The sequence below is a fragment of the Anas platyrhynchos genome, chromosome 6, assembly GCF_047663525.1.
Source record: "Anas platyrhynchos isolate ZD024472 breed Pekin duck chromosome 6, IASCAAS_PekinDuck_T2T, whole genome shotgun sequence".
NCBI classification, from domain to species: domain Eukaryota; kingdom Metazoa; phylum Chordata; class Aves; order Anseriformes; family Anatidae; genus Anas; species Anas platyrhynchos.
The window spans coordinates 11,095,811-11,115,442 of NC_092592.1; the positions used below are offsets into that span (position 1 = coordinate 11,095,811).

The following is a 19,632-nucleotide window of genomic DNA, read 5'->3' on the forward strand; positions in this document are numbered from 1 at the left end:
ATGGTTGATAGTCGGCTGAATATGAGCCAGCAGTATGCTCAGGTGGCCAAGAAGGCCAACAGCATCCTGGCTTGTATCAGAAGCAGTGTGACCAGCAGGGCTAGGGAGGTGATCGTCCCCCTGTACTCGGCTCTGGTGAGGCCGCACCTCGAGTACTGTGTTCAGTTTTGGGCCCCTCGCTACAAGAAGGACATCGAGGTGCTTGAGCGGATCCAGAGAAGGTCGACGAAGCTGGTGAGGGGCCTGGAGAACAAGTCCTACGAGGAGCGGCTGAGGGAGCTGGGCTTGTTCAGCCTGGAGAAAAGGAGGCTCAGGGGCGACCTTATCGCTCTCTACAGATACCTTAAAGGAGGTTGTAGTGAGGTGGGGGTTGGTCTGTTCTCCCACGTGCCTGGTGACAGGACAAGGGGGAATGGGCTAAAGTTGCGCCAGGGGAGTTTTAGGTTGGATGTTAGGAAGAACTTCTTTACCGAGAGAGTTGTTAGACATTGGAACGGGCTGCCCAGGGAAGTGGTGGAGTCACCATCCCTGGAAGTCTTTAAAAGACGTTTAGATGTAGAGCTTAGGGATATGGTTTAGTGGGGACTGTTAGTGTTAGGTCAGAGGTTGGACTCGATGATCTTGAGGTCTCTTCCAACCTAGAAATTCTGTGATTCTGGGTATTGATAAAGTGATTTTAAAATAGGACAAGAAACGAGTAGCCTAAAACATCAACTTAAATAACACACAAGCCTGGCAGAAGACAACGTATTGTCCACAAGTCTTTATAAAAGCAGCATAGCCAACAACCACAATTGAGGAACACTAAAAGAGAATATGATTACTGGTTAGAATTATTTTCAAGAACAGAAACAACATGTGATGAGAAAAAGGAGTCTTACTCAGAGAGCCATGTTTGCCCTGAGAGGTACCTAACTGTGCTTGCATTCTACAATGTAAAACAGATGACTGTATTCATATGAATTATTAATTATGTAATTATTCTTAATTTTCAATTATCCGATCTATAGCTCATGTGGGCAAACAAGAACATTATATGAATACATAACGTGTAATTCAAGAACACTTTTGTTTTAAGTGGGCAAAGGTTGCTGAACTGCATACCTTCTTGAAGAAGCGGTCTACTTGAGAGCAGTGTAAAGAAGCTCAAAATCCACATTCCTGACATAAGCACGTACTGGGTCAGGCTTCAGAGGAGGAGGCCATCTCCCACCAATTAAAAAGTGTCTGTATATTTGTTAGCAACACATTTAACCTTCTGGGAATTTCTCAAAGTTGACTTTATCCTCTAACGCGTCTTCCACATTATAACTTCAGAAAATACTCCATTGATGACCTTCTTATATTACAAATATGTTCTTTTCAATATGTTGAGTCCTTCCCCTCTTAACCACAATGACTTTGCACAGAGAATGCCAGGTCAGTATTCTTACAGGTTTCTAAGAATCTAGAATCTAGGCAAAACTTAGACTGATGCTGATTAATGTCACCAAGTCACCCAGGAACAAAAACCAAAAGGCACAGGTGTGCCACTAGCACAAAGAAATAAATGTAAGAATATGCATCTTCACTAAAATAGCCAACCCTACATTTTTTCCACTTAAAACAAGAAGGAAATTGAACATTGAGCCTTTTAATCAGAAATTACCTACAACCAAGGAACAGAAAAACTAAACAAGTGATTACAGCCTTCGCTTGTAGCCATCCAAAGCAAAGATACACAAAGTTCTGCGGCAAAATATAAACTGTCCACAAAAGATTCCTAACATTCCTCTCCCATTATAATAATTTAGTCTTCAAGATGTTCCACAACATGAGCTGTAGCTTCTTGCAGCACAAGCCAACTAACGTAAGAAGTACATTCTTTTTGCAGTTAAAATGGATTAGCTTTAAAACTAAGCAGAAAGGGAAAATTGAGCAAAGAAAGCTAGGACTTGCTGCTCTACTTCCTCTGTTGAATGTTTTGGAGAGTTCATGTTTCAGGAGTTTTTAAGCCCAGTAAACAGTAACCTAAGGCTGCAAAAGACTGCACTTGAGGAGGAATAAGAATAATAATACAGTAAGTTTTATTACTATAATTTTCTTGCAAATGCATCATGCCAAAAGCTTCCACACAAGGTAGTTGCATAATAACTACTTCCTGAAGTCTTAAAGGAGCCTTTATTCTCTAATATCATCCAGACATGGAGAAAGGATAATGCTCAGCTCTGCCATCACAGTGCTGATACAGTGGACATGAGATAGTGTTTCAAGTTCAGAAAAATCCTCCTTAAAAGGGCGGGCCCACCTAGCATATAAAAAAAACAAAACAAAACAAAAAAAAAACCACACAACTACCTAATGCCTGCTCCAGAACAATGGCAAACACAGCTCTGCTCACAAATGGCAAGTATCAAGCAATGCATCCTACTATTAATTTAACTGGATCTTTCTACAGTTGTAATTAACCCATAGGAATTTTCCTAGTATCTCAGTTCACAGAGACTTGAAAAGATTTCATGTTCAAGGCTATTTTTACAGTTGAAAAAAACTCAAGTCCCCATACAATAACGCAAAACTAAGATTCAGACTACCATCTCTTAATATTGAAATCCAGGTATTCTAACTAAGTATATACTTAGAATACATGTAAAAATATACACACTTCATTTGGCCACACTCTAAAGACAGCATTTATCAAGATCACTACTTATTCTTAAACACCAAGACATTCACAAGTCTTACCATGAACTGCATGCAATATCACCTGCACAAACACACCATGAAGAACTTCCATTCTTCATGCTTCAGAGTCCTGTTAGATGAGACAAGTCACTTTTACTGCTGGTTCTTGAGATAGACCTGATGGTGAGGTGTTTTCCACTGTACAAACAGTAATTTCATCATTTACAAAATTTATCAGTAGTTAAGCTTTTTCATTGATGACCTCTTTTGTTTCTGTTGTTTAAAACCAGTGCTACTTCAATTCTTTCAGCTGTCCCTTTAAGCCAGAAACTGGCTTTTTTTTTTTTTTGCATGTTACTAAAAACAATGAGGTGGCACATATAATTAAGTTGTATGAAGAGTTGTGGATTGCTCTGCAAGGACAAGCATGGAAGTTTATAAATTACTCTTTTCCATAGACATTGCAAAGCTCCCAAAATTGTGTTGGCACAGTAAGTAATACTGCAGTGATCAGAGCAAAAGTCAAAAAAGATCAGATTTGAAAAAAATCACTGCAAATATCAGCTGTGAATAAAGAAAAAAATCTAGAAAGAACAGAGGTAAGTTTGGATGGTCAACTGCATTTCTAGAGTTCACAAGCCATTATTATTAAGACTGCCATTATTAGTAAGACTGCCAAAAAAAGCAACATTTCCTGTTTGCATTTTCTTCTTTTATTTTGATACTGGTTGGATTCAGGTTTCCTGTTTCAGTTCAGCTGGCTTTAACCATAAAATACTTGTCAGCTTGGTAAGTTCCTACCCTAAAATCATGAGACAGCCTGGCTACTATGAAGCCACAGCTTTGGCAAAACCAATTTGCAGACATGGAGACAAATTTTCTCTGTAACTTGCTGAAAAATAACCACCAAAATTAAGATGGTTCAGAAACAAAAATTGCTTCTGTTGCCTAAGCTGCCACAGTGAAATGTGTACCACCTCTAGTTGTGTCTGCATCAGTCTACTCAATCACAGATTAGAGAAGTTTCTCCAGAAAAGATAAGCTATCTGTATGTTGCTGAAGAAACAGTCCTGAGGAGCTAGCTCTAGCACAATCCCTGTGCATTCAATGTGGACAATCAGTCAGCTGCCAAGCTCTACTTCGCAGCAATTAACTAGTTACTCTCAGAAAGTCGTGAAGCACTTCAAGTTCAAGCAAAATTATTTGGTAACACAGTAGTTTGGACCTGTGGTCCACCTGGGGTTATAAATTGCCATTTATACCAGGAAGTTCTAGAGTCTTTAACTGAAAAACTAAAAAAAAGAATCAAAGCTACAGAATAGTTTGCCTAAAAGGCATCCTCCTCCTAAACAAGCATTTTATTCTTCGCTGTTCTGACAAGAAGTGGGAATACCATCTCTCTAAATGCAATGAAGTTCAACTCAAGACCCACCTAAAAACATAAATTACATGTCTGAAGCAGAAGAGAAAGCGTAAGAGCAGAACACGAGACGACAACAACAGTTGGGAATTACTAGAGATCACAATGAAAGATTTTTCTATTTTTTAATACCTAAGTCATCCCTAGTTATCTTTTGCTGATGCTGAACTGTTGTTCCTTGATGTACAATTACTTAAACATCATCATGTCAATAATAATCAAAGTAATAAGGTACTAGATAATACTACATACTAAGGTCTAAGTGTTGCAGAGCATGAAGCTGTCTAAAAGCTTAATATTACTACCAGACAGAATTGATCTTCCTTAAAAATCAACACGTTCTCCTAATTATTTTAATTAATTTGCAATGTGAAAACAATTTGTAAAACAGTGCAATACTTAGAAGGTGAATACTGAGTTGTAGTTCAAGCTGATTGACTATAATCTTTAAATCTCAGGAGCTTCCTAGAAGATTACAACACCTACTTTATGGTCGTTGCTTTTTCTTTAGAGTAGAATGACGCAAACCAAAAATGGCCACCCCACAGCCAACAGCTCTACATCACCCTCTTCCTCCGTTTTTTATTATGGAAGTCAACAGGCACTGAGCTATCCGAATTGTCTGTTGACATGAAGAGAAAAAGGACACCTGCCTTACTCGTGTTTTCATTGCAGTAAAGCACACCTGATCAGCTGGAGTAGTGCTCGCCAGCATGCAGTAGACATATGCACTAGCTCTCCCTACTCCATATATCACACAGAAAGCAAAGAGCAGCCACACAAGCCTCCCCCCCCAGCCACACGCTTCCCCCACAGCCTGGCCAGCATCCTGGAGGACAAACACCGCTTTAGCTCTTAAATGCCTGCAGAACGTAGCAGGGAAGAGACTCCAAAGGCAGCCCTGAGGCTGACAGCACGAACACTGTAACACCCACTAAAGCTGCTCTCCCACAGCTGCTGGCTCCTCAGGCCAGAATGTGAGGCAGCACCAACGCCACCTCTGCAGCAGTAACAGACTGACCCCGCTACAAGACCCTTGCAAATATGCATTTGATATTCCAGAAGGAAAAAAAGTGTATTTAATATTTTAAGTTGCAGTTTGAATCACACTCTCAACTCAGAACACTACTAACAACACTCAGCATCCTATGTAAGTGAAAAAACATGTTTCCAACGAGATACATACTGATTAAAAATGCTTAATTCAGATATAGCAATCTGTAATCAAAGTCGAATCTTTCAGGTGGTAAATCACTCAAACAGGATTCTCTTGCAGCACTCCCAGATATTTACAATAACACAGAATATAAAGTTTTGTACATATTTAAACATAAACAAAACTTTACAACAAACTGACCCTACTTTTTCACAGCTTAAACAATTCCCCATGTTTCAAACACTGGAATGACTTTTTATTTCTGCCAAATCTCTGAAAAAAATCGAAAAGATGTCACTGAAGGCCATTTAAAATAAAGAACCTGACTGCTGCTAGGCAACCCAGAAAACATCCTTATGTGTTCAATTGTTTAGTGCATTAAAAAAATTTCACACATATGGCAAATCCATGTATTCTGGACTCTAGCGACGGTAATGTCTTCCACACTGAGGGAAGAGAGAGAATTCTGCAGGATACGTTCACATTTCAGAAAGGAATTGCTTTTAAAGCACTAAAGATTGATCAAATTTATTCACTGTTTCTGCACATGGCATAGATTAAAAACCAGATTCTTTCTTATCCGCTATTTTACACACACTCCAGAAGAAAGTTTACTAAGGAAAAACAGCACTTAGATTTGTTCTACCAAAAAAAGTACTGAAATTCCTTTCCACTATATCCTATTTTAAAAATGTGCTCCATATCCATGCTCTTAAAACTAATGCTATTTTAACTGCCCAGGCTGCATATAAACAAGGGCTGTTTAATGTAATCGAATATTCACCATTCTGCAGCACTTCTCATCCATGGATGCACCATGCATTCAGAAATAGTGGAATCAAGTCTTACGTTCTTCGAAGTGGATCACAATGAAGTATTTTCATATCACAGTAATGATGACACGCATGTGTATCCTGTACTTGTGTGACAAAAATCCACAGCTGATGGTCGCCCAGAGCAGCGGAATGGAGCATGCAGCAACTCATATCGAAACACTCCAATTTTTTCATTAAGTGATTAACCTTTCGCTCATCAAGACTATTGTAGTACAGTGTAGTGTTTGGTACAGGAACTACCTTACAACATGGATCTTTTGGTTTCATTATTCTGCACAGTTTGCAGAATCACAATTTATATTCCCGCTAGCAATTCAATTATCTTACCATAAAGGTCATGGGGAATATCTTCAAGAGACATCAATCTGCTAAAGCTTTCCAGAACATAAAAATGCTTCAGTGCACCACTTAATTGACCTAATATTTATTTTGGAATTAAGGATTTCATTTTTCACATTTCTCAAGATGCTTAGTCTTAAGTTACCAGTCTCATACATTCAACTGCTATGAATTTATCGCAGGCACATTCTGAACAGAGCAGAGCCAATAAAAATAGGCATAATCAAAGCCCTCCATTCACAGAAAACTATTGGCAATAGGGAAAAAGGCAGATTTACAGGTCAGTTTAAAACACTAATCCAGGACAGCAATGCAAGATTCCTAAAAGAAGCAGACCTGGCTTAGAATGGAAAGCGGTATCATCACCCATAAGGAGAATATATATATATATATACACACACACACACACACACACATATTTGTTTTACAAGCAAGAAAGGGAAGGTGATGAAAATCTATTTAAACTTTGGAAAATCTGATAACCCCACCATGAGACTTCATAACATTAGTAGAAATAAAAATTGTAAAGCCTTATGCAGCAACATACTAAAAGCACAGGGTGATGACAGAACAGAGGATGTGGGGGTGTGTTACACTTTAAAAAAAAAATCATACATATACACACAATTCTTTTTGAAAGGGCTGAAATGGGATGGTGTTTTTTTAATTATAATACAACATAGTATTACCAATTTCTAACTGGAATTATCTATTAACATTGTTTCTTCAGGCCAGATGTACTTGGCTTACTGCTGACTTCCAGACGTGTTGTACTGTTTAGCTGAACATCATAAAAACATTGCAAGTTTTCCTCACAGGGAAAGAAAGCATCATTTCTTTCCAAGAATGAAGTTTACCAGAGGAAACACGTGATCTGGCCTCCTCCACAAGGCACAAAATGGCACATTGGTTTACTGGTTTTGTTCTGCTAGTTGTCTCATTACTAATAAGGGGAATCGATCTAGCACCAATAGTATCAATAGTATCTAGCTTAGATACTTTGCATCAAGTAAGTGAGAAATGCTAATACTGACCTAAAAAAAAATCTATATTCAAATTACACACTTATTTCACTTGAATGATGACCTGGAATGAGAGCATTTGTTTTTTCATCCCTTGGCATTCATTTTTATTTATAGGTTCTGCCTTCCAATGCTCTGTAATATTCCAGCATCTACAGCAAAAATATCCTGTGGCACTTAAGTTACCTCTGCAAGCCAGCTCACTTCAGGGGAAGACTAGAAGACCTACAACAATGACAATTCCAGAGCTTCTTAAGGAAAATGTTAAGTGAGACAGAGCAGACAAAACCAAACAAAACAGAAAAGCCTTTTTGTGGCAAAGGGGGAAGTCTTACTTGTAGAAGCCACAGCGTAACAAAGAAATTCTTGACCATTTATCTACTGCAAGTCTCACAATAGGAGTATAAGCAGAAAGATAACTGCTTATTTTTTTTTTTCCTCGAAAACAGTTCTAACAGACCATTGCATTGCTTTAGTGGAAAATTGAAAGGAATCTCTGCAAAGCCTCCTGGACCTGGCCCATAGAGAAATTTAGCAAATGGAAAAATGGAAGGTTCGGGCTTCACTTGCATCTACACACATCCCAACGGGCAAAAAGCCAGAAGAGGAAGAATTGGAGTCACCATTTTCTTAAATTAATATTTGAGAGAAAGCTTTCCATACAAGCTTATCAAGTTTTTTTCAGAAGAAGTATTTTTCACAATGTTTACACCAGCCCCTGCACAACAGGCGAGTAGTAAAGGAACTGCACTGGAGCAGGGGACCTGAGGCCACACTGCAGCTGGCACCGTTCTGACCAGCTTCTTACCTCCGAGAACAGCTCCTGGTCAAAACACACTGAGGCAAGGAAAGCAATTTAATCAAGATCTGAAGGTAGATAAGTGGAGGATATTACTTTCAGTTCAGTGACAGATCCAGTAGGCTGCACTCGTAACCGTAAAGAGAGAGCAACAGCTACAGCAACTACATGCACCACAAGCTGAGGAAGTCTTCAGGAGACCTCCAGCTGACCACAGGCTGAATGCATCCTTTCAAGTGACCTCCTCTAGTGACCACAATGTCCTCCAATGTTCCTTAGCCTTTAATATAGAGGTCTGATTTTGACACATTTAAGTTCTAGGGGTCACCTGGGTGACTTAAAAAAACTAAGAAGAGTTAACTTTATTTCACAGTCTTTATAGAGCTGCTGATCCCAAGATGCATGACAAACTCAAAAGAAGCAACTGCTGGCATCTGGCCATTTGGGAGGTAGTCAGTTTTTGAATTATAAAATGGTGTCTGAAAAACAGCAGTAACCACACTGAAAGAATAGAACAAGAATGCAAATAAAGTATTAGGGATTTTCTACTTACTCAACAGAATCACGGCTTGAAAATGCAAAGGCAGCCTAAATAACTTTTGCATGTTCAAGTTTCACTGAAATAACACTAAAAAGCATCAATAACAGGCATAAGAAATCTTAAGATTAAAAATCTAAATTCTACCAGGGCTTCTAAAGGTACAGACCAGTTTTTTCCTAGCTTCTCACTGTCCTGGGGAAAGCAAATTGATCCCAATATTTAACCACAATTTAATCAGTCCTGGACTATAGTTCATGCTCCAAAGTGCCCTTTATTCCACTGGCAACTGATCAGGCACTTACCTAAACACACGTATTAACACTCTCAGTCAATACATAACATTAATAAATATTGTGCCTAAATTACACTGTAATACTAGATTTAGTTTAACTCAATGACAAATTTGAAATTATTGCTAAGCTTTGTAGTTAGAAAGCAAAGCCACTCACTCTGCAAGAAAAGACTATCTCACCTCATCACTACAGAGCTGAAAAGTCAAGATTTTTACAAACTTCTATCTAGGACAGATCCCATTTTATCAGGTTGAACTATACATTGACATGCAATAAATATATATATATATATATATATTAAATCCGGTAGATTTTTTCTTCTGTTTTAGATCATAAAGCTTGCAATCTTGATTTCTGCTGTAAAGGCACGCTTGCTCTTTTTTAAAAAAGTAAGTTTTCTGTTTTTCTTATGTTGTGCCTATTGCACAACGTTCAAACTGTCAGGATTCCTACTCAACATCCCTAGTCCAGAACGGCTCAGGGAAACACCCCCAGCACACAAAAACATTTAAAGTGTCCCATGCATTCCTACTTACAAATTCCAAGTGCCACAGATATTTATACACACCCCTTTATTTTTATAGCGTGAAACAATACAACCAAATTTGCAAATCCCAAACTACAGTATAGGGATAAAAAACATTTCTGTGCCTTTCTGACTCCCATGACCTAGCTGCCACTGCACTACAGCAACAGATCCTGGATAATGGTCAGGACAGACCAAAGGGGATGCATACATCAACCCCAATTCGCAAAAATCAGGTTTTCAACAGAGAAATTAAACATAGTTATGCTAGTGGGCAATTGATTTATCCATTCAGACACACCCTATTATCTGTATTCATTTTAAGCCCCCCTAGCCATCACTCCCATCTTTTCTCACACAATACATCAAGAGCTTTTCCCCCCAGTATCCAAAAAACTACAGTAGTAGATATAAACATGGGAGAACTTGGTGAATATCCCAATTCCTCAGACTGCTATTAGCCACATGAACAGCAGAAGCAATGCAGCTCATTTCTGTGAGGACTGCAGTCATTCCGACAGCTCCATGCAGGGACAACTGGTTGAGGGCTGCTATCACACATGACCAAAAGCCATCGCTCCTGGTAGATTTTGCTCTGCTTTGTTCAGATCTGGGTAAAGACAGCTCCTATCTTTGGCTGACACTACAAATACACTTGCTTACCCTTAAAGTTCAGAAATGTATTTCTCACCAGTCTTTTGATAAAACATTCCTTCGCAATATCAGTGAACCTTTAACAGGAAACATTTCTTAGGAAATTTTATATTCCTACCCCAGTAAAGAGGATATCACTGCAGAAGTCTTTACATAAATCAGCTATAAAAGTCAGTGAAACATGAAGAGTTACATTACCCCATGCAAAGCAGTCATCCTGATCTGAACTGGATACATGAAAGCCTAGTCATAAACAAAACCAGACACAGAGCAAAACTTCCTCCCAGTATGCTCACGAAGTGGTTTTTGCCGTTTAACACAAAATCTTTTTTAAAACTACCACTGATTAACAGGTAAAGGCTTAAGGAAGAAACCTTAAATCAAGTACTCACTCCTTCAGCTACAAAACATACACACAACTAATAAGCCATCTCAAGTCCAATTCACGTGTAGGCAGTGTTTATGCTCAAAGTACAAGAAAAGCAGCACTGCGCCTTCCAGTAAGAAGTATTACTGTAAAAGAAATTTAGAAAAAACTATGAGTTCTTCAACACGGAGGGCTGAAATTAAAGAAAAACTAGCATGTTTCATTGTTTGACAGGCATAAAGCCAAAAGCCGGGAATAAGTACTCAAAATAGGACATATTTTCCAATGGAGGTAAAGATTACAATATAACCAACAGGAATGTGCAAGCCAGCAATACTTAACTTAGGAGTTCATGCCAAACCATGATAGTCCGTTGTACTACTTAAAAAACACTGAAACTTGAGAAAGTGGTATTATTACAATTGTTAACAATGGAATGCAAGAACATTTTTAAACTACAAGTCACACAAATTCATTTCATATATTTATTTTTGTAGAAATAGACTATTCAGCGCTTTGGGGATTTGAAAGCCTGACAAAGAAATGGAACTTTTTTTTCCTGCTACATGTAAGTTAAACACCAAATGCAGATGCTGTTAGAAAGGTTCCTCTTACACCGCAACAGTGTTCTTGTTCAGGCTACACTGATAAATTACAACAACAAATAGAAAAACATGAGCAGAAATCTCACAGTTCAGTAGAAAAAAAACATTTTCTTTCTCTAGGAAGAGAAACTGTGTTTAGAGCCTACTAAAATTAGAGTTTAAGAAGTTATTTCAGCAAGAAACTGCTGAAGGAAAACATAACATACCTCTTATAGCTTCGACAGGCACACAGGGAACTTTAAACAGAAGTGGAAATAAACAGCACTAAGTATTTGCAACTTCATTCATAAGTAAGGTATGCTATTCAAATGAGCACTGAACATTTAGTTTTATCATCCAGACTTTCACCATCATCACACAACAATCCAGCAGAGAAGCTGTAACTCCTGCTAAGCCATGCAAACAAATACCAACATATTTAATGCACCACTCAAGGTCACCATCCCCACATGGAAACCACCAGTCGTGACCACCCTATTTAAGCTGAGATTGCCTATAAAGCAGTTAGACTACTCAAAATCTATTAACTTGCATCTTCAGCCTCTAATAAAACTATTGTTTGCAGCAAAGTCTCAGCAGAGGCCCAGTTTTCATAGAACACTGAGTGTGCTGAAGAAGATGGAGGTACCAAGGTTTGTTTTTTTTTTTTTTTTTTCCTCCAGCCCCCCCAGCTTTATTTGTCAGACATTGATCTATCATTCTCTGTAGCTGACACAAACTAGTCTAAGAAAGGTATTGCAAGTACACTTGCCCACCTAGTTATGCATTAAAATGGGCAGAAAGTTTCACCCAACAGATCAGCAAACAGGAAATAAGTTGGTTATCACCCAAGCATCAGAGGTAGGCATGGCCTAAGCAGTCTTAGCATCAGGCAATGACCTCAACGGTGAGCTTTGGGCAAAGGAATTAAGGAGTGATTTCCAGTAGATTTACAGTAACGAGGTACGGCTCACTTCGATTAAATGGACCAAACGAAATTGCCCAAGTATTTCTGTCCCTGCCATCAAAGAAGAGCAGGACTTGTTTTGGTGAAAAATGACCACTTCAGCATTTTTCCAACGCCAAACCACAGGCAAAGAGCACAGAAACTAAGGGAGCAAGAAGAGTCATGTATCTATATTCATTTACATAAGGTAGATGCCTATAAATGTTGACCTACTCCACTTAACAGAACTAACCAGCACTAAATCAGCACAGGACAGGATTCCTGCTGGGTACCAACACAACCTTCTCTGGAAGACGTCCAACAGCTGATGGAACATTTGTGGCATTGGGTACCCAAAGTTCTCTAAGCATCTAGTTCTGTGCTTTTCTTCGGGTGCTCATTTATCAATAACTGAGAAGAACACAATTACCTCATTAAAAGAGTCTCTAGGTCCCCAAACTAAATGTAGCCAGAGTCTCCAACATGAAAGATGTGTTTAAAAAAAGCAGAATTCTGAGAGGCACGCACACTTGGTCTTGTTTTAAGACAAGACACGTGTAATATGGCATCTTCATCACTGCTACAGTTAGACTTCTCTTTAAAAAAAATGTGATTTTTTTTCTTTGCCAAATATTGTGTGAAAGAGCATTATAAAATCAAAGTATTTAAGCATGCACTGTACATACATCCCATCAAAACTCCCTATGTCTGTTACAGGATGTCATAGCAAAAAGAATTTTTTTTTTTATTAATAGAATACTGGCACAATACTTTGTAGCCAAGAAGATGCCACGCAGAAGAAGGTGTTGCCTTTTTTACCCCCCTCGCCTTTTCAACAGTGCATGGCAAGCTTGTGAGTCTTTTGATGGCTGCTGCATTAGTTGCTAGATTGTACCTCTTTTGACAGGTTTTCCAAATTTCATGGTTTTCATTTTTTTGTAACAATACTCAGCTGCTACAGTCACTCAAATGAAGTAAATTATTCCGCAGTATTATGTCACCTGAGTGTTCACCAGAAGGTAGTGCACAGCAGCTACAATTAATAAGGGTACGAAATATTTTCTTCTAGTAAGCTGTGACTACTGAGAAGAATAGTTGATTTTTTTTTTAACCAATTTGATTCCTGAAAAAAAAAAAAAAAAAAAAAGGAGGAGTTACTCTATTCTAAGAGAGATCTGTTCACCAACAAACCCGGATGAGGACACGCGCTATAAGATATTAGGCACCCCACTGTGAAGACTCGGACTTCAGGGCCATTATTCCCCTCACCTGTGATCAAGTACTGTAACAGTAATACAAGATAGCTTGACTTTTTTTTTTTTTGATATAAAGAAAATCTTACATTCAAAGTTCTCACCACAGCTTTCGCCTTTTCTGATATACCCAACAAAATTTCAGAGGCTCCCTCTGCCTTTCATTTAATATATGTATCTTAAGGCTATTCAGAATCCAACTTTAAAACCCCAAAAATACTAAGCCAACTATATTGAAGTGGGAAAAAAGTACAAGCAGCGCCCCCACTTTTATCAATGCTTTCTGCCACCTCAGTTCAGACTTGGTTTCTGCTTCAAAAGTGGTTGGTAGCAGAAGGGCCACATCAGTACTTTTTCTAAAAAGAGCTGCATTTGCCATGTCACTGCACTTGCTCCATCTGTGGACTGTGTGTACCGCATTACAGCACCCAAGTCCCAGTCCCACCCATGAGCTAGATAAAACGTCTGCTACGCCAGGTGAGCTTTGCAGAAGCCTGCATTGTCCCTTGAGAAACTATGCATAAAATATCAAGTGCAGAAAAGATGAGTAAGAATCATGGCAGAAATAGGTATAAAATTTAGTAAGGCAATAATAGAATTCAATATACAGCAGAACCACAAAGCCTAGGAGCAAGCTTCTTCAATTTCTTTCTACTGTTGATCCCTTTGTATATTTCTTCATTAATATAGTGAACAGCAGATAGTAACTAGCAAAAAAAAAAAAAAAGAAAATGACCAAGGGTTCCCTGAGCAAGTAGGACATTTCCTGACAGATTTCTTCAATAGATGCTGTTTAAAACTTGGCTTTAGTGACAACTTAACTCAGGATGTTGTATTTGCACATTCATATAACATAAAAGCTACTGTGAACACCTGAACAAGCCATATATTTTAAGATAGTTTAAGAAGTAACTTTCATAAGCATAAACCTGTTCTCTAAGAGCTGGTTAAAACAGAAGAGTAGACTTTAACAATCCAATATGAGCAAGAAGCTATATTTACACCAGCTCAGATTTAAAAAAGTAAATAATTGGTTAACTGTTGGTAATCAGAAATCTGGCCATCACCACTTAAGACCACAAAGATGACTCCCTTCTGCAGTGTCATTTCTTCACATCGAGACCTTCCAGTGATAAATACAGAACGAGAAACATTAGGAAACATGACCCTATGAGTTGTCCAATGAAAGTTCCTCAACTTTTGAAGATCGCATACAGATTCTCTTCCACCATTCCTTTCCTCCTAGGGGTGAGTCAAAGTCTATGCTTCCAAAAGACGGCTACAAAAAAAAAAAAAAGCGCAAAAAAAGAAATCAACTTTGGCTTGTAATCAGTAACATGACTGACTTGCAACCTCTGGGTGCCATTTACAGACCTGGCTTCACAACGTCCCGTGTGACACACTGGCAACCTTGCTCAGTACTTCATGTATTCCTCCACAAAAAAAGAAGTAAAACCTACCTCGTAAGGAAATCAAGACATAAGGTAAAAAAAACATGTATAGTAGCAAGAGAAAGACTGAAAGCAAATGTTTAACAGACAGTTCAGCTTTTTCTGACAGAACAAACTATTCTTTGCCTCCTTTATATTTCCTAATACATCTGTTTTTTTTTGCATTACCAATAAGCCAGAAAGGTTAGGTTTTCACACTAAATCAATGAATCAGATGATACTGCATTCAACACGTGCTTTCCTTCACACACAAAAAAGCAAAGAGATGCAACAAAACCACCTTCTGAAGCGTGTATGTCTGAGATGGACACAGAGCATATCCCCCAAAGACATGCAGCATTCAGCCCGCACTTACTCAGCGTGCTGTCAGACTTACTCACCTCTTACGAGGAGATGAAAAACAAACAAAAACAGGAGCAAGCAAGGAGTGCCCCATTTGCCACGGGCTCCTACTGGACGCCCCCACCTACACCGGCTGTGGGTTCTCCTCAGGAGCCCTGCTTGCCCTGCTTACCCTCACACGCTGCCTCTGGCAGCAGAAAGACAGGCTGTGTGCGGGATGAGAAAATGGAAATTTATTTCACTAGTAGAGGAAAATGTTAAGGCAACCGTCAGTCTTCTCACAGCACTTTGTAACTTTGGAGCCTTTTCCCTGCCTCTCCATACACACAAGCACTTTTCCTTCTCAATACCCATGCGCCTCACAGTCTGAGAGGCTCCTGATGAGCGCATCCTCATAAGCGGCTCCTGCTTATGACTGGATTTTCTCAGAAGTCCTCACTCTTTACTTGCATTACATAACGAGGTTTCTCTACCAGTTCCTCATGTTAGCTGATTACAGATTAACCCGCCCCCAGGAGACAGAATCTCATTTCAAGAGATTCCAGCGGCCGCAGCCACCTCGCCCCTCGGGGCGCTCGGGCAGCCCTCCCTCCCTGGCAGGGCAGAGCCAGGTACTCACAGCTCCCAGCCGCCCAAAGAAGCCCCCTCCACGTGAGAGATCGCGACATGTTTCTCAGGGTTTGGCTCTGCTTTGACACTCCCCGCAGCGCCGAGGTACCACAGCTCGCCCCTGCCGCCCGCAGGCTGACCCGCTCGGCGCCGTCCCCACGCTGCTCGCCCGAAGCGGCCCGCGCAGTCCTCCCCGGGGGCAGACGCTTCAGGAATGACCGCGGCAAAGCACACGGCCTCGAGAAGGGGGGAAAGAAAAGTCAAGCGCGCTGCAAACCCGAGCGCCGCCGGCCCCGCGGCCAGGGGATGCTCCCCGGCACGGCGGCCTCCTGGGGCCGTTCCTAGAGAGCGGCCAGCCCGCAGCACCCCGCCGGGGCCGGCAGCGGCCGCCCGGCTGCACTGGGCTCCGGGGGCAGCTCGCCCCGCGGCCCCGCGCCCCCCGTTGCCTCTCCCCGCCCTCACCTTGGAGCATGGCCTCCAGTTTCTTCCTGTCCACCCGGAATCGCTCCTCGCCCCACTCCGGGCTGTGCAGGGGCCGCGGCGGGCCGGCCGAGTCCTCCTCGGAGCCGGGCACGGGCGAGTCGGTGCTGCGCTCGCTGTTGGAGCCCGGGTCGGAGAGCGGCTGCTGCAGGTACCCGCTCAGCGGGTCGCACTGCGCCGCCATGGCGCTGCCGGGCGACCCCCGCCGCCGCTCCGAGCCCCACTCGGCCGCCTCCCCGCGGGACGCTATCTGCCCCCACAGCCGCCCCCCCGCCTCATCCCAGCCGCCGCCGCCTGCCAGAGTCCCGGCCCCGGCGCCGCCGCCCGCGCCCGCCTCTGCCTCCGGCTCCCCGCCGAGTGTGCGCGGCCCCGGGCCGGCGGCGTCCGCGGCTCGGCGGCGCCCCCAGCCCGCCCGCAGCCCGCACAGCATCCCCGCCTCCATGGGGCCGCCGCCGGCCCGCCGGGGAGGGGCCGGGGATATCCCCGGCCGCGGCCCGGGAGGAGGGGGCGGAGGGGAGGGCCGGGCCGCGAGGGGAGATGCCGCCCCCGAGCGCCGCGCAGGCGGTGGTGGCGGCGGCCCGGCGGGAGCGGGGCCGGTCGCGGTCCCCGTGGCGGGCCCGGGCCGCCTGTGAGGGGCTCCGGGCCATCCGCCGCCGCCCTGCCCGCCCCGAGGCCGCCCCCCGGCCGTGAGGTGAGCGGCCCCTGGGCGGAGGGGCCGCGCTGCCCGCCCTCGGGGTGCTGGGGGAAGGAAAGGGCGCCCTGGGGTCGCCATCCTGAAAATTAGCCCTGATTAACATCCCCCACACACGCACACACACAAAGCCGCCACGTCTGTGTGTGCAGCGGGCACAAACACACCTTTGTTTCGTTTGAAGCGGCGTGTTTTGGTCAGCGTGTGTTGGAAATGGCACCCGTCCTGCAGGGCTGCCACATCTCCACGCGGTGACAGCTTTCGCCTTCGTGGCTTTTCGGTACTGAGGCTCACAAAGAGAAATTACCTCACGTTTTGGCATCCTCTGAGGAAAAATGTTACAAATCCCTGACCTTGGGGCATAATTGTGTTAACCTACCCGCAGGAGTCCCAGGGCTGGCCTAACGGTGGACTTGTCATGAAGCGTTAGTTTTTACCACAGGGTAGTTCGCATCACTGAACAAACAGCTGAAGCCCCAAAGCACGTATTGGTGTAAAGGAAGCATCCACAGAAGACCTGGCACTGGTTGTGATGCCAAATGGCTCCTGGTGGCCAAAGTGTGCTGCTGAACGCATACCAGAAAGCACTGGAAAAATTTCAGCGGACTCAGGTGATGGTTACTCACCTCAGAGTTAACGTCAGCCTGAAGGACAATACCAAAATTCCTCAGGAGCTTTGCTGATGCTCCAGGTAGATGGGAGCCACTCTACGTCTTGTTGTAAGATGCAGTTATTTTTACAGAGGTTTGCATTTTGGCTCACTGAGTCATTTGCACATTTCCCACTTAACACCATGATTGTGATTTCTACACCACCTATGGTTTCATTTTTACTGAACGTTACATGCACACGGGGAGGCAGTCTTACTGGAAACCCCGAGTATTCAGCTGTAGCATTTAATTCTCTTGGAGGTCTCACACCCTCTGGGAATCCTAGCCAGTGGCTTGCAGGCAGCATACTTCTCACAAGATCCTCTGGTACTTCTCATGACCATGGGAATTAAAACAGCCAAAGCCAACAACAATAGCACAAAACATTAATATAGGTCTTTAAAATAACGTGATCTCTATTTCTCTTCATAATAGTTCGCTTGTAGCACGATGATACTTAAGGTGTGGTAGGCAGTCTGAGGGAAGACTGAAAGTGGGACAGTGCTTTTCTTCCCAGTTCAGAAGTTTAGTTATCAATCAACCCCCCTCCTCCTTTTTTTTTTTTTTTTTTTTTCAGATGGGAAAGTGAAGATGGTCCATATCAAACCAGGTTGATGTCCAGAGAATTCTGCTGCTTTGCTCCTAGATCAGCATCAGCTGGACTTGTCTGTCTTCTAGATGCCAGGACCTGTGAGTTATACAATCCAAATGTTCGGAAGTTATGAGTGTCAACAAGGCCAATTACAATCCACAGCTGCTACAGGTGCTTAGCACCTCCAAGCAGAACAATTATCTGGGTATTTTCCACTCATAAACTAGTTAGATTTACAGTCAGAGATTCTCAGTGTAGGAGGTCCCTTTCCTTGCATTTTATCAATTCCTACAATACAGCCACAGAAACCTTCTTTCTCCTAAATTAGCTATGGTCAAACTCAGCAGTATTTTTTCAGCAACAATGTAAACAATATAATAAATCAAAGATCTCTTGAAAAATAATGATGTACACAGTTCAGTTTTTATTAATTAGAAATAACCCTTTCATGGAGCGGTTTTAGACCAAAAATGAAATTAAGCCTATCTAAATCCATATAAATGTCCAAAAAAGAAACAGTTTTAGTGATTAGGAGTTTTTATTGGTGGTATATGTTCAATAGAGTATCATTTGTATTGCATAAATGGCATTTTATTTCTCTACTATATTGCAGTGGAAGAATAAAACGTTTGTTGCACAGAAGTCTTAAACTAAGTAGAAACCACATTTTAATGGCTAAAATAATATTAAATGTGGACACAATTGGGGAAAATGGGAGGAAGTTGGCAGATAAAAGATCAAATGGCTATAAGGAACATAAGCTGGAGTTGACTTTGGCATATGTAACTTCTTTTGGCCATTTTTCTGTGGCCAGTGGCTTGATCAAAGAAAAGAATAACAGGATCTTTCTCATTTTGGCATACCAGGTCTATTTTGCTACGTTCTCTCCCTCTTTTTTCATCCTGTTCTCTTTTCCTCACCTCACACACATGTAATATTTGCAAAACTCAGAAAAAGCCTAACTGAACAGAAAAGTGTTTTTTTCTCACACTCAAACGGTATGTAAAGTCTCTTGGATAGTATCCATCTGTGCAGAACAGCTTCTGTGAGTTTAAAAACATGAACCAGTTTATCTATTCTAATCAATCACATCTCTTTGGGACTGCATGGAACCCCCACATTTAGAGCTGTATAGGACCTCTCCTATGGAGAAGGAAGAGAAGTGAGAGTTACAAGACCTTTGGTTGCTGCCAAAGGATGAAGCTGACAGCTGGCTGTCTCTACTCTGCAAGCCCAAGATGCAGAGATTACCTATAAATGGAAGAGTGGTATGAAACATTTATCATCAATACAGCACGGTCTGTATTCCAGACCTTGCAATCTTGAATTTATTTACTTACTTCATGGCACAACTGTGAAGCAAAGTGCCATTATCTGTATTTTTTTTTGAGGTGGGAGCTGTGCATGAAAAAGACTG

At 41.9% G+C, this 19,632-nt stretch overlaps 1 protein-coding gene and 1 long non-coding RNA gene across 5 annotated transcripts in view; one reads left to right on the forward strand and one right to left on the reverse strand.

Annotated features, from left to right (window-relative positions):
* The window catches only part of BICC1 (BicC family RNA binding protein 1), a 102,888-nt gene extending 86,192 nt beyond the window's left edge, over window positions 1–16,696 (reverse strand). The window contains exon 1 of one of the 4 annotated variants that reach the window (XM_027463240.3): window positions 16,265–16,696. In XM_027463240.3, coding sequence (XP_027319041.1) covers window positions 16,265–16,466 — 202 coding nt within the window. In that variant the 5' untranslated portion in view covers window positions 16,467–16,696. Of the gene's footprint in view, window positions 1–2,724; window positions 2,792–15,231; window positions 15,384–16,264 lie in introns of those variants that run through there. The other 3 variants (XM_027463239.3, XM_072040040.1, XM_027463242.3) reach the window with 3 other exon arrangements.
* A 287-nt stretch (window positions 16,697–16,983) lies between these two features.
* The window catches only part of LOC110353920 (uncharacterized), a 63,446-nt gene continuing 60,797 nt past the window's right edge, over window positions 16,984–19,632 (forward strand). Inside the window, exons 1-2 of the long non-coding RNA XR_011810338.1 lie at window positions 16,984–17,664; window positions 18,201–18,313. This is a non-coding gene — a long non-coding RNA (uncharacterized lncRNA). The remainder of the gene's footprint in view (window positions 17,665–18,200; window positions 18,314–19,632) is intronic.